Source organism: Petaurus breviceps, unplaced genomic scaffold, assembly GCF_028583685.1.
Source record: "Petaurus breviceps papuanus isolate PSGF00001 unplaced genomic scaffold, PetGlider_PUasm1.0 90919, whole genome shotgun sequence".
Classification (NCBI taxonomy): domain Eukaryota; kingdom Metazoa; phylum Chordata; class Mammalia; order Diprotodontia; family Petauridae; genus Petaurus; species Petaurus breviceps.
In genome coordinates this window covers 41,291,714-41,313,683 of record NW_027187378.1, presented here as the reverse complement: position 1 = coordinate 41,313,683, position 21,970 = coordinate 41,291,714, and the positions used below count along the sequence as shown (strand labels likewise).

The window sequence follows — 21,970 nt, the reverse complement described above, 5'->3', positions numbered from 1 at the left end:
ATAGTCAAATTTTAGGAAATTTGCTGCCAGAAGGTTAGCCATAAGGAGTTAATATTTCTTGTACACAGCAACAATATATGGAGGGAATGGGCCCTGTCTCTATGGAAAGGGCAGCTACGTCAATAAAATCAGGGATCTTTGAAGTCCTAGAAGTAGTGAAGGGCAGTACCATCAGGAAGGTCAAGGCCATTGTCAGAGTGGGCAGCCTTCAAGTTTCCTCTTACTTCCCATTGTACTACATAATTTGGAATATCAAAATTGGTTGATGCAGTTCTGTTGTGTGTGTTGAATTTAACTAATTTAATGCTTAAAAGACAAGTGTTCTTTTCTGCTTTTCTGAAGAAAATAGAAAACCAAAAAAAAAAATGAGTCCCTCTTTCCTTCCAATTGCAGCAGAGCCTACTGGAGCCCCTTTACCTGGGGCCTCTTTATTTCTTCATTAGTGAACATAGATGCAAATGGAAGACTGGGGGAAGACCCAATTCTGGGTCTCAGTTGTGGGATAGGTAGAGGAAGTTCATTCTGAGGTTCTCTTTAGAAAAATCCTTGTTTTTGTGGGACCATGAAGCTATCTCAGGGATGTGCTGAATGTTTGAGTACTCTGCTCAAAATCTCTCTATGGCTCCTCAGTGAAGTTCAGACTGGTGCCAGCTGTAACTCATGCTACCCTTGAATAGCTCACTGCCCTTACTTCTGCCATTCCAACCTGTGCCTGAAATGCTTCCCACTACCACCTCCACCCTCAGCCTGTTCAAATCCATCTTTAAGGCCCAAATCAAATCCCACCTTTTCTATGAAGTCTTCTCCAGGTTTCCTCATTACACTTTGTAATGAACTTTGCTTTTTACAGACCTTGAAAAAGTTTGCCCAACATGCACTGATCATGTATCATTCTGTGTGACTCAATTTAACAAATAGCTATTACAGATCTGTACTGTTTAAGCCCTCACAGTGCTGGACTATAGTAAATCAATCAATAAGCATTTATTAAGGTGCATACTATGTGACAGGTATTGTGTTTCATGCTCTAGTAAAGGGGATTAAAAACTAGGACCAAATTGTGCATGAGAGATGTAAGCTACGTAAGGTCTAGTGAAAAGGTTGATTGAAGAATTAAGAGGTGGCAAGGTGGTGCAGTGAATAAAGCACCAGCCCTGGAGTCAGGAAGACCTGAGTTCAAATTCAGCCTCAGACACTTAATACTAGCCATGTGACCTTGGGCAAGTCACTTAACCCCAATCGCTCTGCCTCCCCCCTTCCAAAAACCCCCCAAAAATAAAAAAGTCAACAAGCTTAAATTTGCCTCTTTTTGTAACATCTGCCTATATCATTCCTAGTTCTTCCATTTGGGAGCTAAGCAACAAATCTACTATTCTACATAATAACTCTTAGCCCCTTTCTCCTAGTCTTCCCTTCTCTAGGCTAAATATCACTAATTCCTTGAATTGATCCTAATATTGGTTATCATGAGGTGAAGGATTCCTCACCATTCCATCTGTCTTCCTGGTTGCTTCCCAGCTTCTCAATATCCTTCCTAAAATGTAATGCCCAGAACTGAACACAGTACTTAGATGTGGTCCAACCAAGGCAGAGTTTGTTGTTCGTTCATCTGACTCTATCTGACTCTTCATGACCCCATGGACCATAGCACAACAGGCTCTTCTGCCCTCCACTATCTCCCAAAGTCTGTCCAAGCTAATGTTTATTGTTTCCATGGTACTGTCTATCCATCTCATCCTCTGCCATCTGTCAAGAACATGAAAGAATGAAAAGTCAAAGAAACAGTTCATCCGAACATAATTTCACAGTCACTACATCTTACAGTGTATTCAACATTCCATACCTCCTTTATTCCTACCACCACTCTGCAGAAGGAAAATATATTTCATCATGATCCAGGAACCAACATTGGTTATCACATGTAATCTGAATCCTAACATATTTTAGTGTGTTTCATTCACATTATAGTGATTGTGTATGCTCTTTCAATTCTTTTATTCTGCATCAGTTCATAGAAGTCTCCCTATGTTTCTCTGAATTCTTCATTTGTCATTTCTGTCAGTGCAGTAATAGCACATTACATTCATGTACCACAGTTTATTGATCATTCCTCTTTTTCCTCGTTTCCATTTTGCTGGGATTTTCCACAGTATTTCAGAGATTACTGCCATCATATCTTCCAGTTCTTTCATCCCCTTAACATGTTATCTCTCAGGATCTGATTTGAATTCCTCAGGAATAGGTAAGTTTTTTTTTTTTTTATCATGTCTTTGTGTACCATGGATATCAGCTCCCTACTAGTCATTTTTGTTTTGTCTTTTCCAGTCTAAGGGTCATTCTCTTCGTCATTAAAACATGAGAATAAGAGTTGGGCTCTTCTGTTTTCCATCTGTTGTTTGTTATCATTGTCTCTTCCTAGTGACAGACATATCCCTTCTTTGTCCTTCCCCTTTTCCCTAACATGGCTTTTCAAAAAAACCATTTTTTTTTGTTATTCTTAGCTTTCCTTACTTTTAAACTTAACTTTTAAGTTTTAATCAATAAACATTTATTAAGGGCCTGCTATGTGCCAGGCACTGTGCTGAACTTCTTACAGGAGTCTTATTCTTATAGAAAACCATGTCATGGTGTCATAATCATCTTCTATCACTTGCCCTTTTTTCTATCTTTTGTGTCTGTGTCCAAAAAAAAATCAAATTTGACCGATGAATTCCTGTATATCCACATCAGTCCCTTTAGATGGTTCCTCTTTTTCCTCCTTAGAGGAATTATTTCTCTTTATGTCAATAGAATTTCATGCTTGACTTTCCCATTCCTCCTGTGCTGACAACGCTGTGGGATTTTAATCCATGGGAACCAAGCTGTCCCTTTCTCTGAACCCTTTGAAATGTAGACTCCCTAAATCTAAGGTATGGATTATACTCTGCCTAGCTTTTTTTTACCACAGATTCTAAGATGACTGGTGAGTTCACAAGTACACAACGTTCCCATCATTTATACCCCAGCAAACATTTATTCTTCGGTAAGAATCAGATCCGAAAGAGAAGTTTTTTTGATTGTTTCTCTACCTTTTGAAGGGTGAAACTATCGCTAAGAAAATTATTAGATGCTTTGTTTGGCAGACAGAGCTCCAACAGTTGTTTAAATAATTGAAGTTTCCCATCATGATTGTGTCATGCTTTTCCAAGGTAATCAGTAGCATGATCCATTTGCAGTATTGACTGTTTCTGCCTCCATTGTTTTCATCCATATGTTCTCTTGCCATGCTTTCTTCCTGGATCTTCTCACATAAATTATTTCTAAAATAGTGTATGTCTATATTCTTCACAGCCCCTCCTCTTTTTTTATTTATCCTTCCCCTTTGGAGTAAAGTAAGAACCTTCCAATGCCATTATTTTAGTCATGAATCTTATCCTACCAAGTCAATTTTGCCTCCTTCTGTTGGAATCTCTGACACATCCTGCTTGTTTTTATTCATTTGTTTATAGACATTTCTTGTCCTTATTATCAATGGTTTCTAGTTTAATGGATGCACTTAGGTTTCTCCCTTCTCCCATTTCAGTTTAAAGTTTGTTGTTTGGTTTTTTTTTTACAAGACTCCAAGCAAATATGTTTTTACCAACCCTTCTTAGATGTATTCCACTTCTGGGCAGGAACAAATCATTCCTGTATTTTAAGCCATGAACCAAAAACTTAAACCCCATTCTTAGACACCATCTTCTTAAGCTGCTCATCTGCCTTTCTCCCTTCAAGCTCTTACTTTTAGTCAACAACAGTGATGAAAACTACCCCTTACTTCCTAAGGTCTTGATTTTCTTGCCCAAAACTTCAGTCTTTAGCAATGCTTCCAAGGTTCCTTATGACAGAATACTTCCTGCCCACATAAAGTACCACAGTGGGTACCCTGATTTGTCAGATTTTGGAAGGTTTTCCATGACATCCTGAAAATACACCCTGGATAGATAGCAGGCCATTCCCCATTGAGGATTTCCCCTTCTTGTCTTCAGATGCTTTTTCAGATTCTTTGCTTTCACCCCAAATTCCATCTTCTGCTTAGTTAAGGAATATTTCATGTTCCCTGATATCCTGGATGAGAGGGTTTTCTTCAAGACCTTCCTTACCTCCCATTTAGGAAGGAGGCCGAGTTATACTTTATTAATGCCTTTTGCTTTTACATCATACTCATTTCCAAATATATCCCCTCTCCCATCTCAACCAGTATACCTTGTTGCAACAAAGTTGTTTTTTGTTTGACTGTTTTCTTAAGAAAAAGTTCCAACCGATGCATCAATTGCATAGTGCACTTTAAACATAGGTAATAATCATGTAACCTTTACAGGAAGAAAACCATTACGCATTTCCACACTGGCAGTTTTAAAGTTCATCCCACTGTCCATACTTATCAAGAGATTCTGTGGTTCTGTGACTGTCTTTGTGCAAAAGAAAAATAAGTTTGGCAAATCCAGTCCATCAAGAAGTATGTATTATGTGCCTGCCATGTGCTAGACTGTGGGGACTTCTTTTTTTAATCAGACCCATGATTCATTGTAAGGACCTCCTCAGGAGGAACTTTCTCTACTTGCGAATCAGCTACTTCTCTGCAGCCTACTTACAGGGTTACCTGGGACACTAAGAGGTGTGATGACTTGGCCAATAATACACCCAACCCACCATGTGTCAGAGGCAGGACTTGAACCCTAACTCAGAGACCAACTCCTTCTTCACTATTCCATACTTCCTCTTATTCAAAGATAAAAATGAATCAGGGCCTGCCCTCAGAGAGCTTACCCCAGTCTATCTGGGGTAGTAAATACAAGTAAGTTTGGAGGAGTCAGCCACTGGCAGCGGGGAGGGAGGTATCAGGAGAGGCCTCATGTGATAAGTGATGCTTGAGCTAAGCAGAAGGATTAGGATTCCTTAGGAGGACATGGAGATGGGATGATCAAAGAGACTTCCACTAGTCTTTAGTGTTGTTTTAGTCGTGTCTGACTCTTTGTGACCCCATTTGGGGTTTTCTTTGCAAAGATACTGGAGTGGTTTGCCATTTCCTCAAGCTTGTTTTACAGATGAGGAAACTAAGGCAAACAGGGTTAAGTAATTTGCCTAGGGTCATACAGCTAATAAGGATCTGAGGCTGGATTTGAACTCAAGTCTTCCTGAATCCAGGCCTGGCACTCTATTCACTGTGCCACCTAGCTGCCCCAATAATTCAGACTGCTGCTAATGACAGTTATCTGAGAGGTGAGAATAGAATGGAGGGGGTGGATGCAAGGTATTGCAGGTGTACAATTAACAGCACTTGGCCTTTGACTGGGTTTAAGATAAGAGACAAAGCAGCAAAGTTTACCAAGGATTTGAACATGGTTAGCACAGTGTCTGGCACATAATTGATATTTAGAGATTGACAGATGTGGGAAACAGGCAAATGGTAGTGCTGCTGCCAAATGATGAAGTAGGAGAGAAAACAGTTTTTGGTAGAAAGAGGAAAAGATTAGTTTTTAATGTTTGAAGTGTTGGTGGGACATCTGGGTGTAGGCAGTTGGTGACATGAGTATAGGGCTCAGAAGAGAGGAGAATTGGGGCTAAAGGTAGAGATTTGGGAATCCTTTGAATAGAGGTAGTTGTAGAAATGAGAAATAGACCTGGTAGTGGTATTGCTGGGTCGAAAGGTATAGATAGTTTAATACCTCTCTGGGCATAATCCCAGATTACTCTCCAGAATGGTCAGATCATTTCACAATCCTGCCAACAATTAATCAGTGTCATCTGTTTGCATCTAATGGTAACTATGGGTTGAGGAGGGGGAAAGATTTGCATGATTTTGTTGTTTATTTGAAAGGAATAGCAAGTTGCAGTTTCATGTACAACCATCTTTTTTATCATACTATATTATAGAAATGTTTGTATAAAAACTTTTTTTAAAGGTAATAGAAATAAATATGATTGCCAAATTGAAGAGGAGAGAGAGAAGAGGGCTTAGACCCGAACATTTTATATAGTGTTGTCAGGGTTTGCAAAGCCGCACAGATACATTAGGTATGTCTGCATATTCATTTGATCCTTGCATAACAGCCTGTTAAGAAAATGCTGTCTGTCCCCATTTTACAGAGGATGAAACTGAGGTGTAAGTAATTTCCCTAAAGTCTGCTGCCTCAAAACTGGCAGAACTGGTATTCCAACCTGCTGTTTCTGACTCCAAATCTAGTGTTTGTTTTTTTCTACTACATCAAAATAGTCATCATATCTTTAGCTCCTCCCCCCACTGCTCAGTAGTAAACACACAGTGAGTGCTCAATAAATACAGACTTGATAACACTGAGAAGACATCAGCCAGCTCTGTATATCCTTTACCCAGAACTGAGCCCTGCTAGGTGGTTTTAGATGTCCAGCCCCTCCACGGTGGAGATGTTTAGACATAACGAAAGTTGAAGCACCCAGATTTCAGTTGTCCCCAAAGGGAAACAGAATCATAGATGTAGAGCTGTGGAAAGAACATTAGGAGATCTCTAATCTAACCCTGCCTCATTTTCCAAAGGAAAGAATTGGGGTGCTTGACTTCTACCACCAAACTGCTTACTCTTCTAGGTTCCCATCTCAACTCCTCCACCACCCACTCTTTTTTTTTTCTAAATTTCTTTCCTTGAAAGCTAAAAAATTTGGTCTGAGTCCTAGTTCCAGTCTCTTAGCAAAGAAAATTAAGCTGTTTTTTAAAAAGGCTTCCCAGCTGCACAAGTGGTGTTGCGACATTGCCAGTGAAATCAACATACTGATCCCTTGTTCTCTGCCCTGGCTGGTGCATGTGCATAGAGGACACCCTCGACACACCTCTTGCTCAGGTTTATACATGTGTCCCTCGGCTGATAACTGTTGACTGGAACACATGCTTCAACTTTGCTGGGAGTGTCTGGTTCGAGTGAGGACTGACTGCTTGTGACTTTGAGCCCACAAATGTGAACCTCTGCTGACCTTGTTCTGAAATGTTCTCTCTCTCCCTGGAATGGGAGCTGCAGTTCTAGGAATTCCTCCCTTGTACTCCTTCCAAGGCTTCACTTGGCCTTGCTCCAGTGGAATTGTATTTTGGGAGGATGTGATAGCAGAGTGGAACCAACGGGAAGCAGGGAAGTTCTGCCTTTGTAGAGGCAGGCATTCACCAGCAATATTAACATTCCCACTGCACCAGAGGCGAGCACCATGCTAGGCACTGAGGAGGGATGTAATAGAATTAGAAGGCAAAGCCCCTGCCTTTGTTTGCTGAGATCAAAGTCACATGTCCCTCATCTTTGGAGCCAGAAACTGAGGCTGAAAGAGGGGAAGTAAAATTGCTAAGAGTCCCCCAGTGTGGGGGTTGGGAGGAAGGGAGTGTAATTAGACCCTCGAGGACTACTCCCATGGAATAAAGCAGATGTTTGAAGTAGACTGTGATGAGGCTTTGCGTGTTGTGCCTGCCTGATGCTATAGAAGCAAACCAGTTTTTATTCTGAGCTGGCTGCTTTTGTAAGTTCCACCCCAAAGCAAACCACAGAATCAGAGGCTAAGAGACCAAGCTGGGAGCACCCAGGGACCATGGAAGCCAAGCAGTTTTACTGTAACAAAGGATTTTCTTGGCTTCCTTCTTGTCCATGAGCATTCACTGTCATGAAAGGAGTCTGTAGTACAGTACCACGTTGACTCCAAGTTTAGTGTTCAGACGCCCGGAGGTTCTTCAGACCTCTCAGCTTATACTGATCAGTCCGATGCAACATGAATAGTGTATCAGACAGGGGCAAATAAAAGTATTAAGTGTAGATCTGGGGTGGGCAGCAGTGGGGAAGCATCAGGAAATGCTCCATGGAGGATGTGACAGCTCAGTTGGCTTTTAAAGGATGGATAGAAATTTCAGAATGTGCAGAAGGGGAGAGAGGACTTTCAAGTACAGGAAATACCATGGGCCAAGGCCAGGGGTGGGGGTGGGGGCACATCTCTTTCACTTGTGCCTTTCCTGAAGATAGGACAGTTGGGACATACAAGTCACTGGTGTTGTCAGTACCCTGTATCAGGTGTCAAACTCCTGGTCTGAAGTTGGGAAGTGTTTGACCAAATAAAATAAAGATAATGCAACATAGACAATGTTAACTTGTGGTTTTCTAAGTCAATATACAACTGGCAAGGCTCTTTGCTTTTTTTGAGTTTTTCACAGTTGCCCTATGTGACCTAACAAGTTCTCTGAGATATAATCAGCTGTCTTTTTTGAAACTTTTGATAAAATCATTCAAGACCCTCATTGACCCCTTCTTTGCTCAATCTTAAGTTGAAAAAAAATGTCGTAAAATCTCGAATTAGATAAATATCAGAGGACATCTAGGCCCACTTGTAGTCAAGCAGGAATCCCTCCCTTCTAAAGAACCACCTAAAAAGTAGTCATGACGTTGCTTCTCTTTGCATACCTCCCATGATGGGGAACTCATTACTACTTCAAGTTAGCCTGGCTCATTTTTAGGTAATGTTAATTGTTTGAAAGTAGGCTATCAGGAAAAAGATCAGTATGTCAGTTTGGCTGAAGCATAAAGGACAAGAAAGAAAGTGATAAGCAACTTGAGGACAAGGATTATTTGGTTTTTGTCCTTGTATTGCCAGGCCATACCTAGTACCTGGCCTTATGGTAGGTACTTGATAAATGCTTATTGAATATTTCAAAGTAAGTTGGAGCTAGATTATGAAGGGGACAACTTAGTGGATTATTTTGTCATTTTATCCCAGAAACAGTAGGGACGATGTATAAGCAGGGGGTGTCATGGAAGAACATGTGGCCTAGAAAAATTTCCTTTAGCAGCTCTGTGGAGGATAGTTTAGAGACAGGAGAAGCCAGATGCAGAGAGACTCATTAAAAGTCCAGTCTCTACAACAAGCATAGTTTGGATTTTAAAATTATTACTGGCATTTCCTCCAGCAAATTAATTTTGGGTTCAAGAAGACTATGGATCTTCTCTTAGTGAGACTATTGGGTCTCATAAATCAGAACTGGGCCTAAGCCAGGAAAGTTCTAAGTCAAAGAAGACAATTCATTTCAAACCCATACACACACACACATTTTAGAAGCAGTCAGGGCTCAGTGATTTGCCCAGGATCACATAGCTAGTAAGTGTCTGAAGTCACATTTGAACTCAGGTCCTCCTGACTCCAGTGCCAGTCAGTGCTCTATCCACTGTGCCACCTATTTATTAAAAAAAAAACCTGTATACAAAGTACTGCTAGACACCAGGGAAACAGGCTCCCCTCCTGGCTTCACCTGACCACACCTACACCTATCGCTTTTGTATGTTTGTCTTCCTTTCTTTGGAAGCAAAAAAATCAGTGTGCCCTAAATTAGGCACTGGAGCCTAGATCTGTACCAAGTTTGTCAAACCTTAGAGATCATTTAATTGCCTTGTTTTTTACAGGTGAGGAAAACGAATCAGAAGGAAACCTAAAATGCCTTGTTCTTTCAAAATACTTCGCAAATTCTGCTGTAGATCACAAAGCACATTTCAAAAAAGTTTCTCAGGCTCCTGCTCAAAAATCTGAAGTGGTGAGGCCTTCCCCAATGTGGTGCCATGTTGCCTTTCCAACATTACTATATATCATTTTCCACTGTCCCCTGTGTTATAACCTATTTCCTGAACACATCCCCAGTCTTTTGTATTTTTTTTTCTTTTTGGTGAAACAGAGTTAAGTGACTTGCTCAGTGTCACACAACTAATGTCTGAGGTCAGATTTGTACTCGGGAACGAGTCTTCCTGATTTCAGGCTCAACACTATCCACTGCACTACCTAGATGCCCTTAGAAAAATAGAGAGTCATCCATTAACAGGAGGGAGCCAGGAGATCTTGGACACGTCCTTTATCATCAGGGTTCAGATACATCATGTGGAAAATGGAGACTAGATGGTCTCTAAAGCTTCTTCCAGCTCTGGTATTCTTTGTTCATAGACCCATAGATGTAAAGCTGGGAGGGAACCTAGGTGACACCCAATCCAACCCCCTCATTTTAAGGGTGAAGGATCTGAGGCTCAGAAGTGAATTTTCTGCTCCAGGTCACACAGGTACCAGGGCTAGACTTAAAACTCCCAGCCTCTGACTCCAGATTCTGTGCTTATCTTGCTATATCACATTTCTATGTGCTAAGTCCCCTTTTAGCTTCAGCAAGATGTACTCCAGATCCCAGAGAATAAAAAGCAGCTCTTGTTTTGAACTCACCCCATGTGGCCCAGTCTTCCCTTTTGCCACCACCTCCTTCCCTCCTCGATCCTGCCTTCACTTCAACCCATGAAGGGAATGCTTACTCAAAGGTAGCTTTGTGCCCATCTCTCTCCCTTGGCTTCCTCTGCAATGGTCAGCTGACTTTCAGGATGCTTAATAAATCTCTCCCCCTCCCCCCTATCTTGCTGGCATATCCTGAGATTAGATTTATGCGGTATCACCTCTTCTGGCATTTTGTGGTATGAATTTTGTCTTGTCAGATGAGTTTCTTTCCAATTTTTAAAGAACGAGCTTTGCTTTAAGGCAAAAAGGGGAAGACAGGCTCCTCCCTCTTCCACTTGGTGCCTCACTGACTGGGTTCAAATTATTTAGCTTCTTTGCTTCAGTTTCTTCATCTGCAAAAAGAGAAGATTGAACTAGGGTGGGGATGAGGAACCTGTGCCCTTCTAGGTCCTTGGGTGCAGCCTTTTGACCCAATCCAAATTTTACAGAGCACATCCTTTTATTCCAAGGAGATTTGTTCTGTGACGTTTGAACTCACTCAAAAGGCTGCACCCAAGGACCTAAAAGGCCACAGGTTCCCCACCCCTGAACTAGGGGATTTAGACCTTGACCCTTTTAGGGATTTTAGATCTGTGGTACTATGAAAAAAGTATTTGTTCTTTTCACATCAAGTAAATAAAAATTTATGACCTATGAAAATCTATGATCCTATGGGGGGGAAAGTATTTGGATTTTTTTTTTCATATCAGGTAAGTAAATAAATATTTGTAAAGATTGGGGGCCAGGACCTAGAGGGCACTCCCAAAGGTTAGCTGAACCTGCATTCTTTTTTTCAAGAATGTAGACCACAAGTTTTCTTGCTTTCTGTTGGAAGACCAGGCAGCTCTCCACTTTGTAAAGAACAGGTGAACAAAATTTGTGCCTCTCATTTAAAGGATAATTGGCCGAAGAATTCACTTCAGCAAGTCTTGGGAAAGGGGAGTGCATGCTACTGTAGAAAGTAAAGTCCTGGGGTGGGTAGGTGGCACAGTGAATAGAGTACCAGCCCTGGAGTCAGGAGGACAAAAGAAAGTAAAGACCATCTGAGAGGAAGTTTTGAAGTTACCTGAGAAAAGCTCCCTGAAATTGAAGTGTTTTAGAACTGACTAGACTATCAGAGCTCAGAGGTTCCTTAGGGTGTGAAATGTCAGAGCAGGAAGAGACTAGAATACAGAATGTTAGAGCTGGACCTTAGAGTTCATCTAGTTGAACCCTCCAGTCCCCCATGCACCTCCAGGCAAAGTGACTTTCCTGAGGTCACACAGCTAGTTAGTGGCAGAGCTGAGGAGAGATCACAGGTCTCCAACTTTCCAGCCCCTTGTTCTTCCTCTAGACTATATTGCCTCTCCTAGAAACACTTTGAATTCTAATCTGGATTCTCCCACTGACTCCTGTGTGAGGATGAGAGTCTCCCAACTTGCCTTTACTTAAGCATCTCCATCTCAGGTGAAGAGAGCTGTTCAGACTTATAAACAGTCAGACTTGAGCAAAATGTTAAAAATAAGTAGTGTTTGTCTTTGTTGAGGGGACCTACCTCATTCCTTTCAATAGCCCTGACCCACTCCACCCCCCCAGGTATCTAGGGCCTTCATGCTGCCCTCAGTGAGCCTTTGGAAAAGCAGGTTGCCAAATTTACTCAAACGAAAGTCTTAATAATTTTGTTTTCTCTTCCGGCTGGTATTTGTGGTATAAAGAAAGACTTCATGGAGGTGGGTATTGCTTAACCCAGACGGATGATTCTCTAGTGGTGGAATTTTAAGCTGGAGGCAGAGGGGCACCTTTTCATTCCATTATATTTTTCAATTAAAAAGCATTTATTGGGGTGGCTAGGTGGCACAGCAAATAGAGAGTCAGGAGGACCTGAGTTCAAATCCGGCCTCAAACACTTAACATAAAAACTAGCCATGTGACCTTGGGCAAGTCACTTAACCCCAACTGCCCCTCCAAAAAGCAAAAAAAAAGCCTTTATTTTCTAATCCCCCTCATCTGTCTACCCCTCAATTTCAAATAAAAATAAAATTCTTAAAATAAATAATAAATAAACCAAATTTCCACAGAGAGGTACCTCCCCAGGTCCTCTACAGTAACATGATATAAGAGACCACCTATTAAGAGCACAGACAGATCTGTCATTTGGGGTAGGTGATTGGTTTTTTTTGTGGTCAGTCTATCAGCAGGGGTTTGTTAAAGATGTCTCTTGTGTGGCAGTCAGGATTTGAACCCAGATCCTCTTTACTGTGTCATGTTTTCTCAGTCTGAAGTTGGAGAACAAAGACAGGAGTGAACACGGATGTTCAGGAGACAGAGTCCCATGTGAGCAGGACAGAGAGAAGTGTTCTGCTTCAGAAGGCTCTGGTCAAAGTCTTTTAAGTACCACCCTTTGTGGGATACAAAGAAACATCCACTTTTTGTTTTTGTTTTTTGTTTTGCTTTTTGGAGCGGGGGGAAGGCAGGGCAATTGGGGTTAAGTGAGTTTCCCAAGGTCACATGGCTAGTAAGTGAATAAATTCCTATCTGAGGCCAGATTTGAATTCAGGTCCTCCAGACCCCAGGACTGGTGCTCTATTGACTGCCCCACTTAGCTGCCCCAAAAGCTCAATTTGCATAGGCCAGAATCAAACCCGGGCCTCCTGCATGGCAGGCGAGAATTCTACCACTAAACCACCCATCAGCCACTTCTTTCTTTGCCTTCAGTGAGCTGGTATTCTAGGTGAGGATATAAGACCCACATATGACAACGCAAAATAGGATATTATGGGTGCTGAACTGCTTTATCTCTAGGCTGCTAAAACTCAGCTACAGGGGCAGCTAGGTAGCGCAGTGAGTAAAGCGCCAGTCCTGGAGTCAGGAGGACCCGAGTTCGGTTCTGGCCTCAGACATTTAACACCCACACACAGAAATAAAAAAACTAGCCATGTAACCTTGGGCAAGTTACTTAACCCCAGTTGCCCTCCAAAAGGCCAAAAAAGGAAAAAAAAAAAAAAGCTCAGCTACAGTAGAGATCTGCATGGGCTGGAATGGTCAGAGGAGGCTTTATTGAGAAGGCAGGCATTGATCTGAGTCTCAGAGATCAAATCCCTTCATTTTACAGAGGAGACCAAGACCAGATGTGAGGTGACCTAAGATCACACATTGAGTGAGCGGCAGTCAGGATTTGAACCCAGATCCTCTTTACTGTGTCATGTTTTCTCAGTCTGAAGTTGGAGAACAAAGGCAGGAGTGAACATGGATGTTCAGGAGACAGAGTCCCATCTGAGCAGGACAGAGAGAAGTGTTCTGCTTCAGAAGGCTCTGGTCAAAGTCTTTTAAGTACCAAAAGGGTCAGTCGCATGAAACAAGAATTAGGCTGAAGTTCTGCTTGGTTCTAGGGAGCAGAAGGAATCCTGACCAAGGCAAGGTTCTAGGCAGCAGATTTCAGATAAGTATAAGCCTTAACAGATTTAGTTAGACCAAAATGGGATAATGTGCCCCAAGATGCCATGGATCGTCCAGCGCCTGGAGGTGTAGACTCAACTACAGCTTATGGGAGGTATCAGGAAACGGTCAGGTAGGCTATATACTGAGCTCCCTCCACCTCTGTGAGATCTCATGGTCTCAGTGTAGGTGGTTGTTAATTGACAACCACTAACCATGAGTTGGGAGAGTAAGAGGATAAGATGTTGGGGAATATTCGGGAAGAAGGGGCCGTAGACCAAAGCTAAATGATGTAGATGCCAGCTTGTTAGACTGGTGCCCATCAACACAGATTGGGGCTGGAAGTGACCCCAGAGGTTCCATTTCACACAAAACCTGGACCTGAGCCCCTGTAGTTACTAGGGCTCTCTCCATCTTGAAATTCATTGGTATTATTTTTCAATTAACTTGTGTCCATGTAACTTAGGGAGAACTGTTAGAATGAATAGTGGGAATAATACTAGATTTGAGTCAGGATCTGGTCTCAAACAGAAGCTCTGTCACTAAATACATGTGAATTTAGGAGAGTCCTTTAGCCTTTCAGCCATGTTTTCTAGAAAATGAGGGGGTCCATACTAGGTGTTTCCTATGACCCCTTCCAGCTCTAAATTTCTCTTATGCTGTTATCCTTCCAGTAGAATGACTGTAAGCTCTTTGGGGGTAGGCTTTTGTTTATAATCTTGGTATGTCTAGTACTTAGCATGGTGCCATATGCTTGATAAGCACTTAATAACAAGTGTTTGTTGAATTGGATTGAATCTTGTCTAACAAAATCATAAGTGCCTAAGAGAGTCATTTGTCCAAGCTCAGTAATTAGCAGTCAGTATTTGAACACAGACCCCTGAACTCTAAATCTGTTGTTCTTTTCTCAGCACCCACTGGAAACTGGGTTCCAGCACAGAGTTCTCCCTGACCTTGTGATTTCTCACTCTCAGACCTACCATTACCAACTAAGCCTTTGGTTGGAATCAGAGCATCCATATAGACATTTGACCTAGCCATACTTGTGCTCTTACAGGCACTAGGATCATCTATGACCGAAAATTTTTGATGGAATGTCGTAACTCTCCTGTGGCCAAAACACCTCCCCGGGATCTGCCCACCATTCCTGGGGTCACCAGCCCTCCCGGTGATGAACCTGCTACTGAAATGAACCCGAACCACCTACCCAACAGCCATGAAGACAAGCCAGGAAGCCGTAAGTAGAGAGGAGACTGCTGGGGAAACACAGGATATCAGAGCTATAAAGGACCCTCGAGATCATCTACTCCACACTCTTCATTTGTGCATCACAAGGCTGAGGCCCAGGTGGAAAAAATGGCTTGCATAGAGTCAGGCAGCATGAACTAGAGCTATAAATGTCCAAGTATAGATCTGACCACTTCTAGGACTTAACCTTCAGCTAAGGTGCTTTCCAGGGTTAGGGATGAAAGAAATGAGCAAATTGGTCTTTTCCCCATTTCCCACACCCTTCATGGCCACCAAAATAGCCCCATCCCTGCAAGGATAAGTGTCTGAGGGCAGGTCTACCCCTAGAGATGTTACAGAAAATTCACAGTAGCTTCCTGTTTCTTCCTTTGCATAAAAATATGGGAAACTGCAGAAGCCTGGGAGTAGAGTGGTGTCATTCTTGTAAGTCAGGGTAGCAGGAAGTTCTGCAGGCTAGCTCTTTTAAAACAGAAGTGGATAAAAATGGGCCCCTCTGTGTCATTGTCATGGCTCCTTTCAGTGCTGTGTCATAAATGGCACCCTTCATTAGTGCTATTATTTATCTCACACTTGGTCAGCTTCCTTGGGGTTTGTGGCACCCCAAAGCAGAACTTTACAAAAGATACAGTGTGCCTGCCTTTGAAGAGACAGTGTGCTGATAGGCTAAGACATGCATCTGGTAGAGGGAGGAAGGAAGTAAACAAGCATTTAATAAGCACCTAGATGCATTGCAAATGTTACTTCATTTGATCCTTACAACAACCCTGGGAGTTAGGTGTTATTATTATCCCATTTTATAGTTGAGGAAACTGGGTCAGAGAGAGGTTAAGTGACTTGTCCAGGGTCACACAGCTTGTAAATGTCTGAGTCTGGATTTGAACTAGTATCTTCCTGACTCTGAGTCCAGTGTCTTTGCTGTTCAACGAGGCCACCCAGCAGCCTTTTAGAAGTAGATTCATGCTTTAAGGAGTTAGGCTGGAGGCAGCAGCAGCATGGTAGAAATTGCTGGATTTGGGATCAGAAAGACGTTGTCTCCAACATTGCAGGCTGTTTGACTCCAGACAAATGGAGGGCCTCAGTTTCCTCCTGTGTAGAAAAAGAGGGTTGGACTCAATGACGGCTAAGTTCCCTTCAAGCTCTGAATCTATGATACTGTGAGTGTATGACCAGAGGAAGCATAGATTTAATGCTAGAAAACAGTTTAGAGGTCATTGTACAGATATGAAAACTGAGGCCCAGAGCAAGGTCAAACAAGTAAGGGGCAGAAGCAGGATTTTAACCCACATCCTTCATCTCTAAATGAGAACTTCCATCATCCACTGCTCCCTAGCCTCCCTGACTCTCTTCTGTGTCTGGGAGGGACGAGGTAGCCTCTAGTCATTCCTGAGTCTATCTACTGTTCTCTCTGTATCTGTGTTATCATTCCTGTTAGCATGGTGGAAACAAGTTGGCAATTTGTTCCTATAGGTTTTGTTTTCAGTAGGTTCCCCTGGTTCTGCCTCTGGTCACTGGAAAAGCATCACCACCAAGCTGTTTTCTCTTCCTGTTTTTTCATTTTTTATATGCTTTGCCTTTCCTAAGTTACCCCTCCCTTCCCCTCCTCCCAAAGAGCAATCCTTTTGATAACAAAGGGCAGCAAGAGGTGGGTTTAGGTGGTCTTGCTCATATTGCACACAAGAAGCCAGCTTGTTGGAAAATCCTTAAGCTCTCTAGTTAGAAAGGCTGCCATTTCCAGGAATGGGGCTGGAAAGAAGATAAAAACCCACTTCTCTTTCTGTTGCCTAGTCTTATCACTCTCAGATTTCTCTTCCCCCCCGCCAGCCCTGTCCACTATCAGTGGCTAGTTCTTCTGTCAGTGAACCCCAGGACCTAGAAGGGAAGCAGCTTGGGCTTTTTGGGGGGGAGGAAAGGGGGAGCTACTGCATGCCAACAGCAGGTAAAAAATTGCCTCCACCCCAGGGGCTTGGATCTGAGACTCAGGAAGCACACAGAAGACTGGGAGCCCCACTGCATGAGCTACAGGGCAGAAAGATACCCAGAGTGCCATGATGCTGCCAAGAGAAATGGGGGAACAGAACCAGCTTCTGGAAGGGTGACAGAAACTGAAGTTGGTGTCTTGGGATCTGGAAACAGTGGGAAGAGAAAGAGATTAATAAGAACAATGATAATGACATTTATATAGCACCTTAAGGTTTTTGAAGGGTCATATTATATCATTGAGTTTTCAAAACTATAAAAGTAGGTGCTGTTATCCTCATTTTACAAATGAGGAAACTGAGACAGAGGTTAAGAAACTTGTCCAGGGTCACACAGAGAGTGTCTGAAACAGAACTCAGTTATTTCTCACTCCAAGTCTAGCACTCTGTCTATGGTGTTGCCTTCATGAGGCAGGGGGGAGGGGGGGGGGTTGGGCAGGAGGGAAGAACAGGACCCCTCTTTGTCCTTTTTCTGAAAGGACACACCCAAAATAGGGTCAGTGGCTTTGTCCCTTGTCTCAGTCGTAACTTAACACTGATTTCATTTGTTTTTATATCACTTCCCTTTCTGAATGTAACCCTTCTCTCCCTCTCTAAAGAGTCAGTCGGTTGATAAACATTTATTAGGTACCTATTACACCCTGGGCACTATGCTAAGTGCTGAGGATTCAGATGAAAGCAGAAGACTGTTCAGTCCCTAAGGAACTCACAGTCTAACAGAGAGAGGACACAGTTATGTACAAATAAGGTACACACAGAATAAATTGGAGAGAATCCACAGAGGGAGAGCATTGGCATTGAATGGGCCCAGGGAAGACTTCTTGAAGGGGAGACTTTTAGGTGAGCCTTGAAAGATGCCAGACAAGCCAGGAGGGAGGGGGAGCATTCCAGGCATGGAGATTGCCAGTGACAGTGCCAGGAGTCAGGATATGGGGTACTGGGTGCTAGGAATAGCAAAGAGGCAGGTGTTGATGAATTGAAGAGCAAGTGAGTTAATGAGGATAAGGTATGAAAAGACTGGAAAGGTTCTGAAAAGGGAATGGAAAAAAACAGGCTAGCAAAACCAGTCTAATGGTATATGCAGTATTTCATTCTGAGAGGCTCCTAAGCGCAGTACAACGTGAACAAGGTGCATCTTTTCATCTCCTTTTAGAACATCTTAGCTGAGGAAACTGTCTATGACCTAGATTAGGTAATTCCAACTCTTCTCCAAATCTGCTTTATCACAAAATTCACAGAAAAATAAGAAGAGGGTGAACGTTTACTTAGGGTATAGTTGGGAGTGACCAAATTATCCAAATCTACCCCCAAAATCAGAGGAACAACCTAATGGGGATAGTAAAATTACCAGATATGGAATCAGAAGACCTGAGTTTGAATCCTGCTTCTGATATTTAATAACTCTGACCTTGGACAAGTTGCTTAATCTTAGTTTCTGTTCCTTGTTCTGTAAACTGAAAAGCTAGACTGGGTGATTTCTAATGTCTCAGAATTCTAAATGCTGAGGCCCTTTTGTAACCCAGAGTAGGATGTGACTTTGGAAGCCTAGATTTCTGCATTTCTTTTGGGGTTAAAGGAAGAACAGTAGCTAAGCAATCTCTGGAAACTGCCTCCTGGCTTGACATGAGGAAAATTTTCCCTTCTTCTTCCACTCCCTAATAAACTTGGATGAGTACAGGAGAGGGGTGTTGAGATGAGCCTAACAGAAAAAAAGAAAAAAAGTGACCTCTATTTAAATACCCTATAACCAACTTCCAAGATAATAATTCCATCTACTGTCTTTTGGGTTCATCAGTTTTTATCTTTTCTCTCCCCAGATGAGGAATCACAGTTTGAGATGGACATTTAAAGGACCGGCCACCAGAATTGAGCAGTGGTCCCCAAGACCCACGGATCCCATTCAGGGGAGGAGACACACCGGTCAAGCCTTATAGGATTTTTTTCCAGAGCTGATGCCAGGGATGGGCCTAGATGTCCCACTCCCTCCTCCCCCAGTGGAACAGCTCCCCCCTTCCCAGAGCCAACACCAGCAGATACTTCCAGTAATGCCAGGAGCTGCCCTTCCCAGGGGAATTGCTACAGAAATCGACCCCGTGCTGCACAGGGACAAAATCAGGGGCAGGAGGAGCCCTTGTGAACTTGTCTAGTTCTTCAGGTCTCATCCTGAATGGCTGTGTCCACCCCTTTCAAGTTTGTGCCCTGTGGCCCACACACAAGGTCACAGGAATGTCCCCTCTAGAGAGGAAATAAAAGCTGGTCGGCCAATTCTAGACCTAGGGCCGAGAGCAGAGGCCTGTCTGAGCATCTCTTCTCCACTGCGACTGCTTTCAACCCATCTGATGAGTCCCACTTGCCTTTTGCTCAACCTCATAAACAGGACTTAGGCTGGGATGTGGGAGGGGCAAACTGGGTCTTGACATCAAGGGAGTTGTCCATATTCTTGAGATGGGCTTGGTTTAATCAAACCAGTAAAGTATTTTATTGAATTGTACCAGGCCCTGTGAGAAATAAGGTACCTGCTAGGAATCAGGGCAAGTACACAACCACTTAAGGTAACCATGCATAAAATGACAAGAGATGTTGTAAGAAGGTACATGTTTACTTGCATGGTAAGAGAGATCTCTAGGCAGGAGGTGGTATTTGAGCTGGACCTTGAAGGGAAGATATTTTAGCAAATAGTATGGAAGAGAGGGTATTGTCAACTTGGGTTCAAGGCTAATAAAGGCCAGGGCTATCTGAAGAACAGTGAAAAGAACCATTAGCCAAATCAAAGTATTTTATTTCAACATAACACCTGCCACAACAGGTTTCACTGTACTGGAGATAGTGGCTTGTATATAAATAAATGGTATATTGGGTAGAATGTAACTGAGGCAAAGGAGAGATCTAGGGAAAGTGTTCCAAGAAAACTTGGAGTTCGCTTTCAAATGAGGAAGGAATTAGAGAAATCTGAAGTGGTCCTTGAAAAGGAACAGTTGTGTTCCAGAAAAATCTAGGAACAGCAATTTGGGATCAAAACAATGATCAAGTCACAGCTAGGAATACAGTGTCTTTAAAGAGCTCCCATTCTCCTAGAGAGACATGGCCACAAAAGTAAAATACAAGATTTAGCCAAAAGGAGAGATCAAAGTGCCCAAGATCTGTTTGGGGAAGGAGAGATTATTAAGGGGGGAGGGGGGAGTGTATGGTAGGGAGAAAGCTTTCCTACAAGTATGTGGGAGCTGAGCCTTGAAAGAACAGGAATCCCGAGACTCAGTAAGACAATAGGAAAGGACAGCATGGTGTGAAGGGACAGCATCCTGGACTGGGAGGTAGGAAACCCTGGGTCACCATCACACCTGACACAATGTGTGACTATGGACAAGTGAATTAATCTCTTACCGCTGTTTCCTAACCTGTAAAGTGAGAATGGTACTGATCTAGTTATCATAAGACTTATATGAAATAACAGTGCACTTGGAAAACCTTAATGTGTTTTATAAAAATCTTATTGGGAAATGGTCCAGGAGATAGTAGGAATGAAAATCAAGGGAGGTAAGATGGGGGTGGCTGTCAGAGGTTGCATGGAAAGAGGACCATCGAGGACATCTGATGAGAGATCACTAGGAATTTTCAAGAGACTTTCAGTGGAGTGGTAGGGTTAGAAGCCAAATTGCAAAGTGTTGAAGAGTGGACACTGGAGCAGCAGAAGCAGCAAGTATAGTCTTTTTGTAGAAGTCTGATAATGAAAGGGAGATACATGACAGCTACTGGGAGTGAGGCTGGGAACTCAGGATTAAATACTAGCAAGCTATGATGAGTGGAGGGCAGCAAAGCACTTGGGGGGAGGTCAATTCCTTGTTAGTCGGATCATATCCAGGGTCTACATTGGCTGAGGTGGAGCAACCTAGGTCAGTCAAGCTAAGAATGATAACCCAGAAGGCCCAGGTATCCACATAGGAACAATGGCAGAGGGAAGGTCTGGAAGCAGCAGTCGTAGAAATGGGCCAGCTTCTGGCCATGTGGAATGATTGGGTAGTACTAGAAGTCATTTGGAAGAGGGGTGGCACTCGGAGCTAAGCTTTAGGAAGATAGCTGTAGTTGGGGTGGGGTCAAGAAGAACAAGCCAGAAGGAATAAATTTTTCCTGTATTTAGATTTCTGATGGGGGGACAAAGAGGTAGCCATATGTTTGACACCTATAATCAACCATATAGAATGAATACTCTGTGCAATAATGAAATTCTCCAATTCCTGAGGAACTATTAGGAAGCAAGGCTTGCCCAAGTCCAACTATTATATAAATGAGAACTGGGGAAGTAATGTTTTCTGGATCAAAAGATAGCTTTGCCATTTCATTCACATCCAAATACTGACCTTTCCTGTGCTAAGAAGGTTTCCCCCACACATGGATACATATATTCCACAATAGTAGTTTAACCCTTGGGGTTCTATGAAAGGATAAGAGGAAAAACCCAGAAATGAAGGGTGTCTCACATTCTCATCCATAGCAGGACAGTGGGGAAATGGTTCTCTGACCCTTTCCTGAGTACATCTTAAATTCTGAAGCCCAAGGAATCCACAACAAATAAAACTTAGTCTTTTTTTGGTGGGGAAGGTAAGGTAATTGGGGTAGAGTGACTTGCCCAAGGTCACACAGCTAGTAAGTGTCAAGTATCTGAGGTCAAATTTGAACTCGGGTTCTCCTGACTCCAGGGTCGGTACTATATTCACTGCGCCACCTAGCTAGCTGCCCCAAGCTTAGTCTTTTTTAATCCACAAAGAATGCACATTGTGGGCTCTAGCACAAAAATTATCTACAAGGGGTAGGATTGGGAAGAACAACTACCTAATAGGGCAAGATCCCTTCCCACAAGCAGCCAGATCTACCAGAGGACAAAGTCAATCACTTTTCAGTGTAGGTCATGGAGGCAGACAACTTTATGGTTCTTTCTCTACTATTACAAGTTCTAAAGAAGTATGAGATTATCTGCTTTCTGCTTAGGCAAATATGCTTCTGTGGAGAAAGAAGATGGGAGTAGCCCTACAACCATGAGCCAAGCAGACAAAAGGAAAATTCTGTCTTAGGTTTATACA

The 21,970-nt window shown here is 42.7% G+C and overlaps 1 protein-coding gene across 1 annotated transcript in view; it reads left to right on the top strand.

Moving 5' to 3' along the window:
* Positions 1-19,185, top strand: part of EIF4EBP1 (eukaryotic translation initiation factor 4E binding protein 1) — a 31,498-nt gene extending 12,313 nt beyond the window's left edge. The window contains exons 2-3 of the mRNA XM_069075918.1: positions 14,729-14,908; positions 18,713-19,185. Coding sequence (XP_068932019.1) covers positions 14,729-14,908; positions 18,713-18,744 — 212 coding nt within the window. The 3' untranslated portion in view covers positions 18,745-19,185. The remainder of the gene's footprint in view (positions 1-14,728; positions 14,909-18,712) is intronic.
* The last annotated feature ends 2,785 nt before the right edge of the window (positions 19,186-21,970 follow it).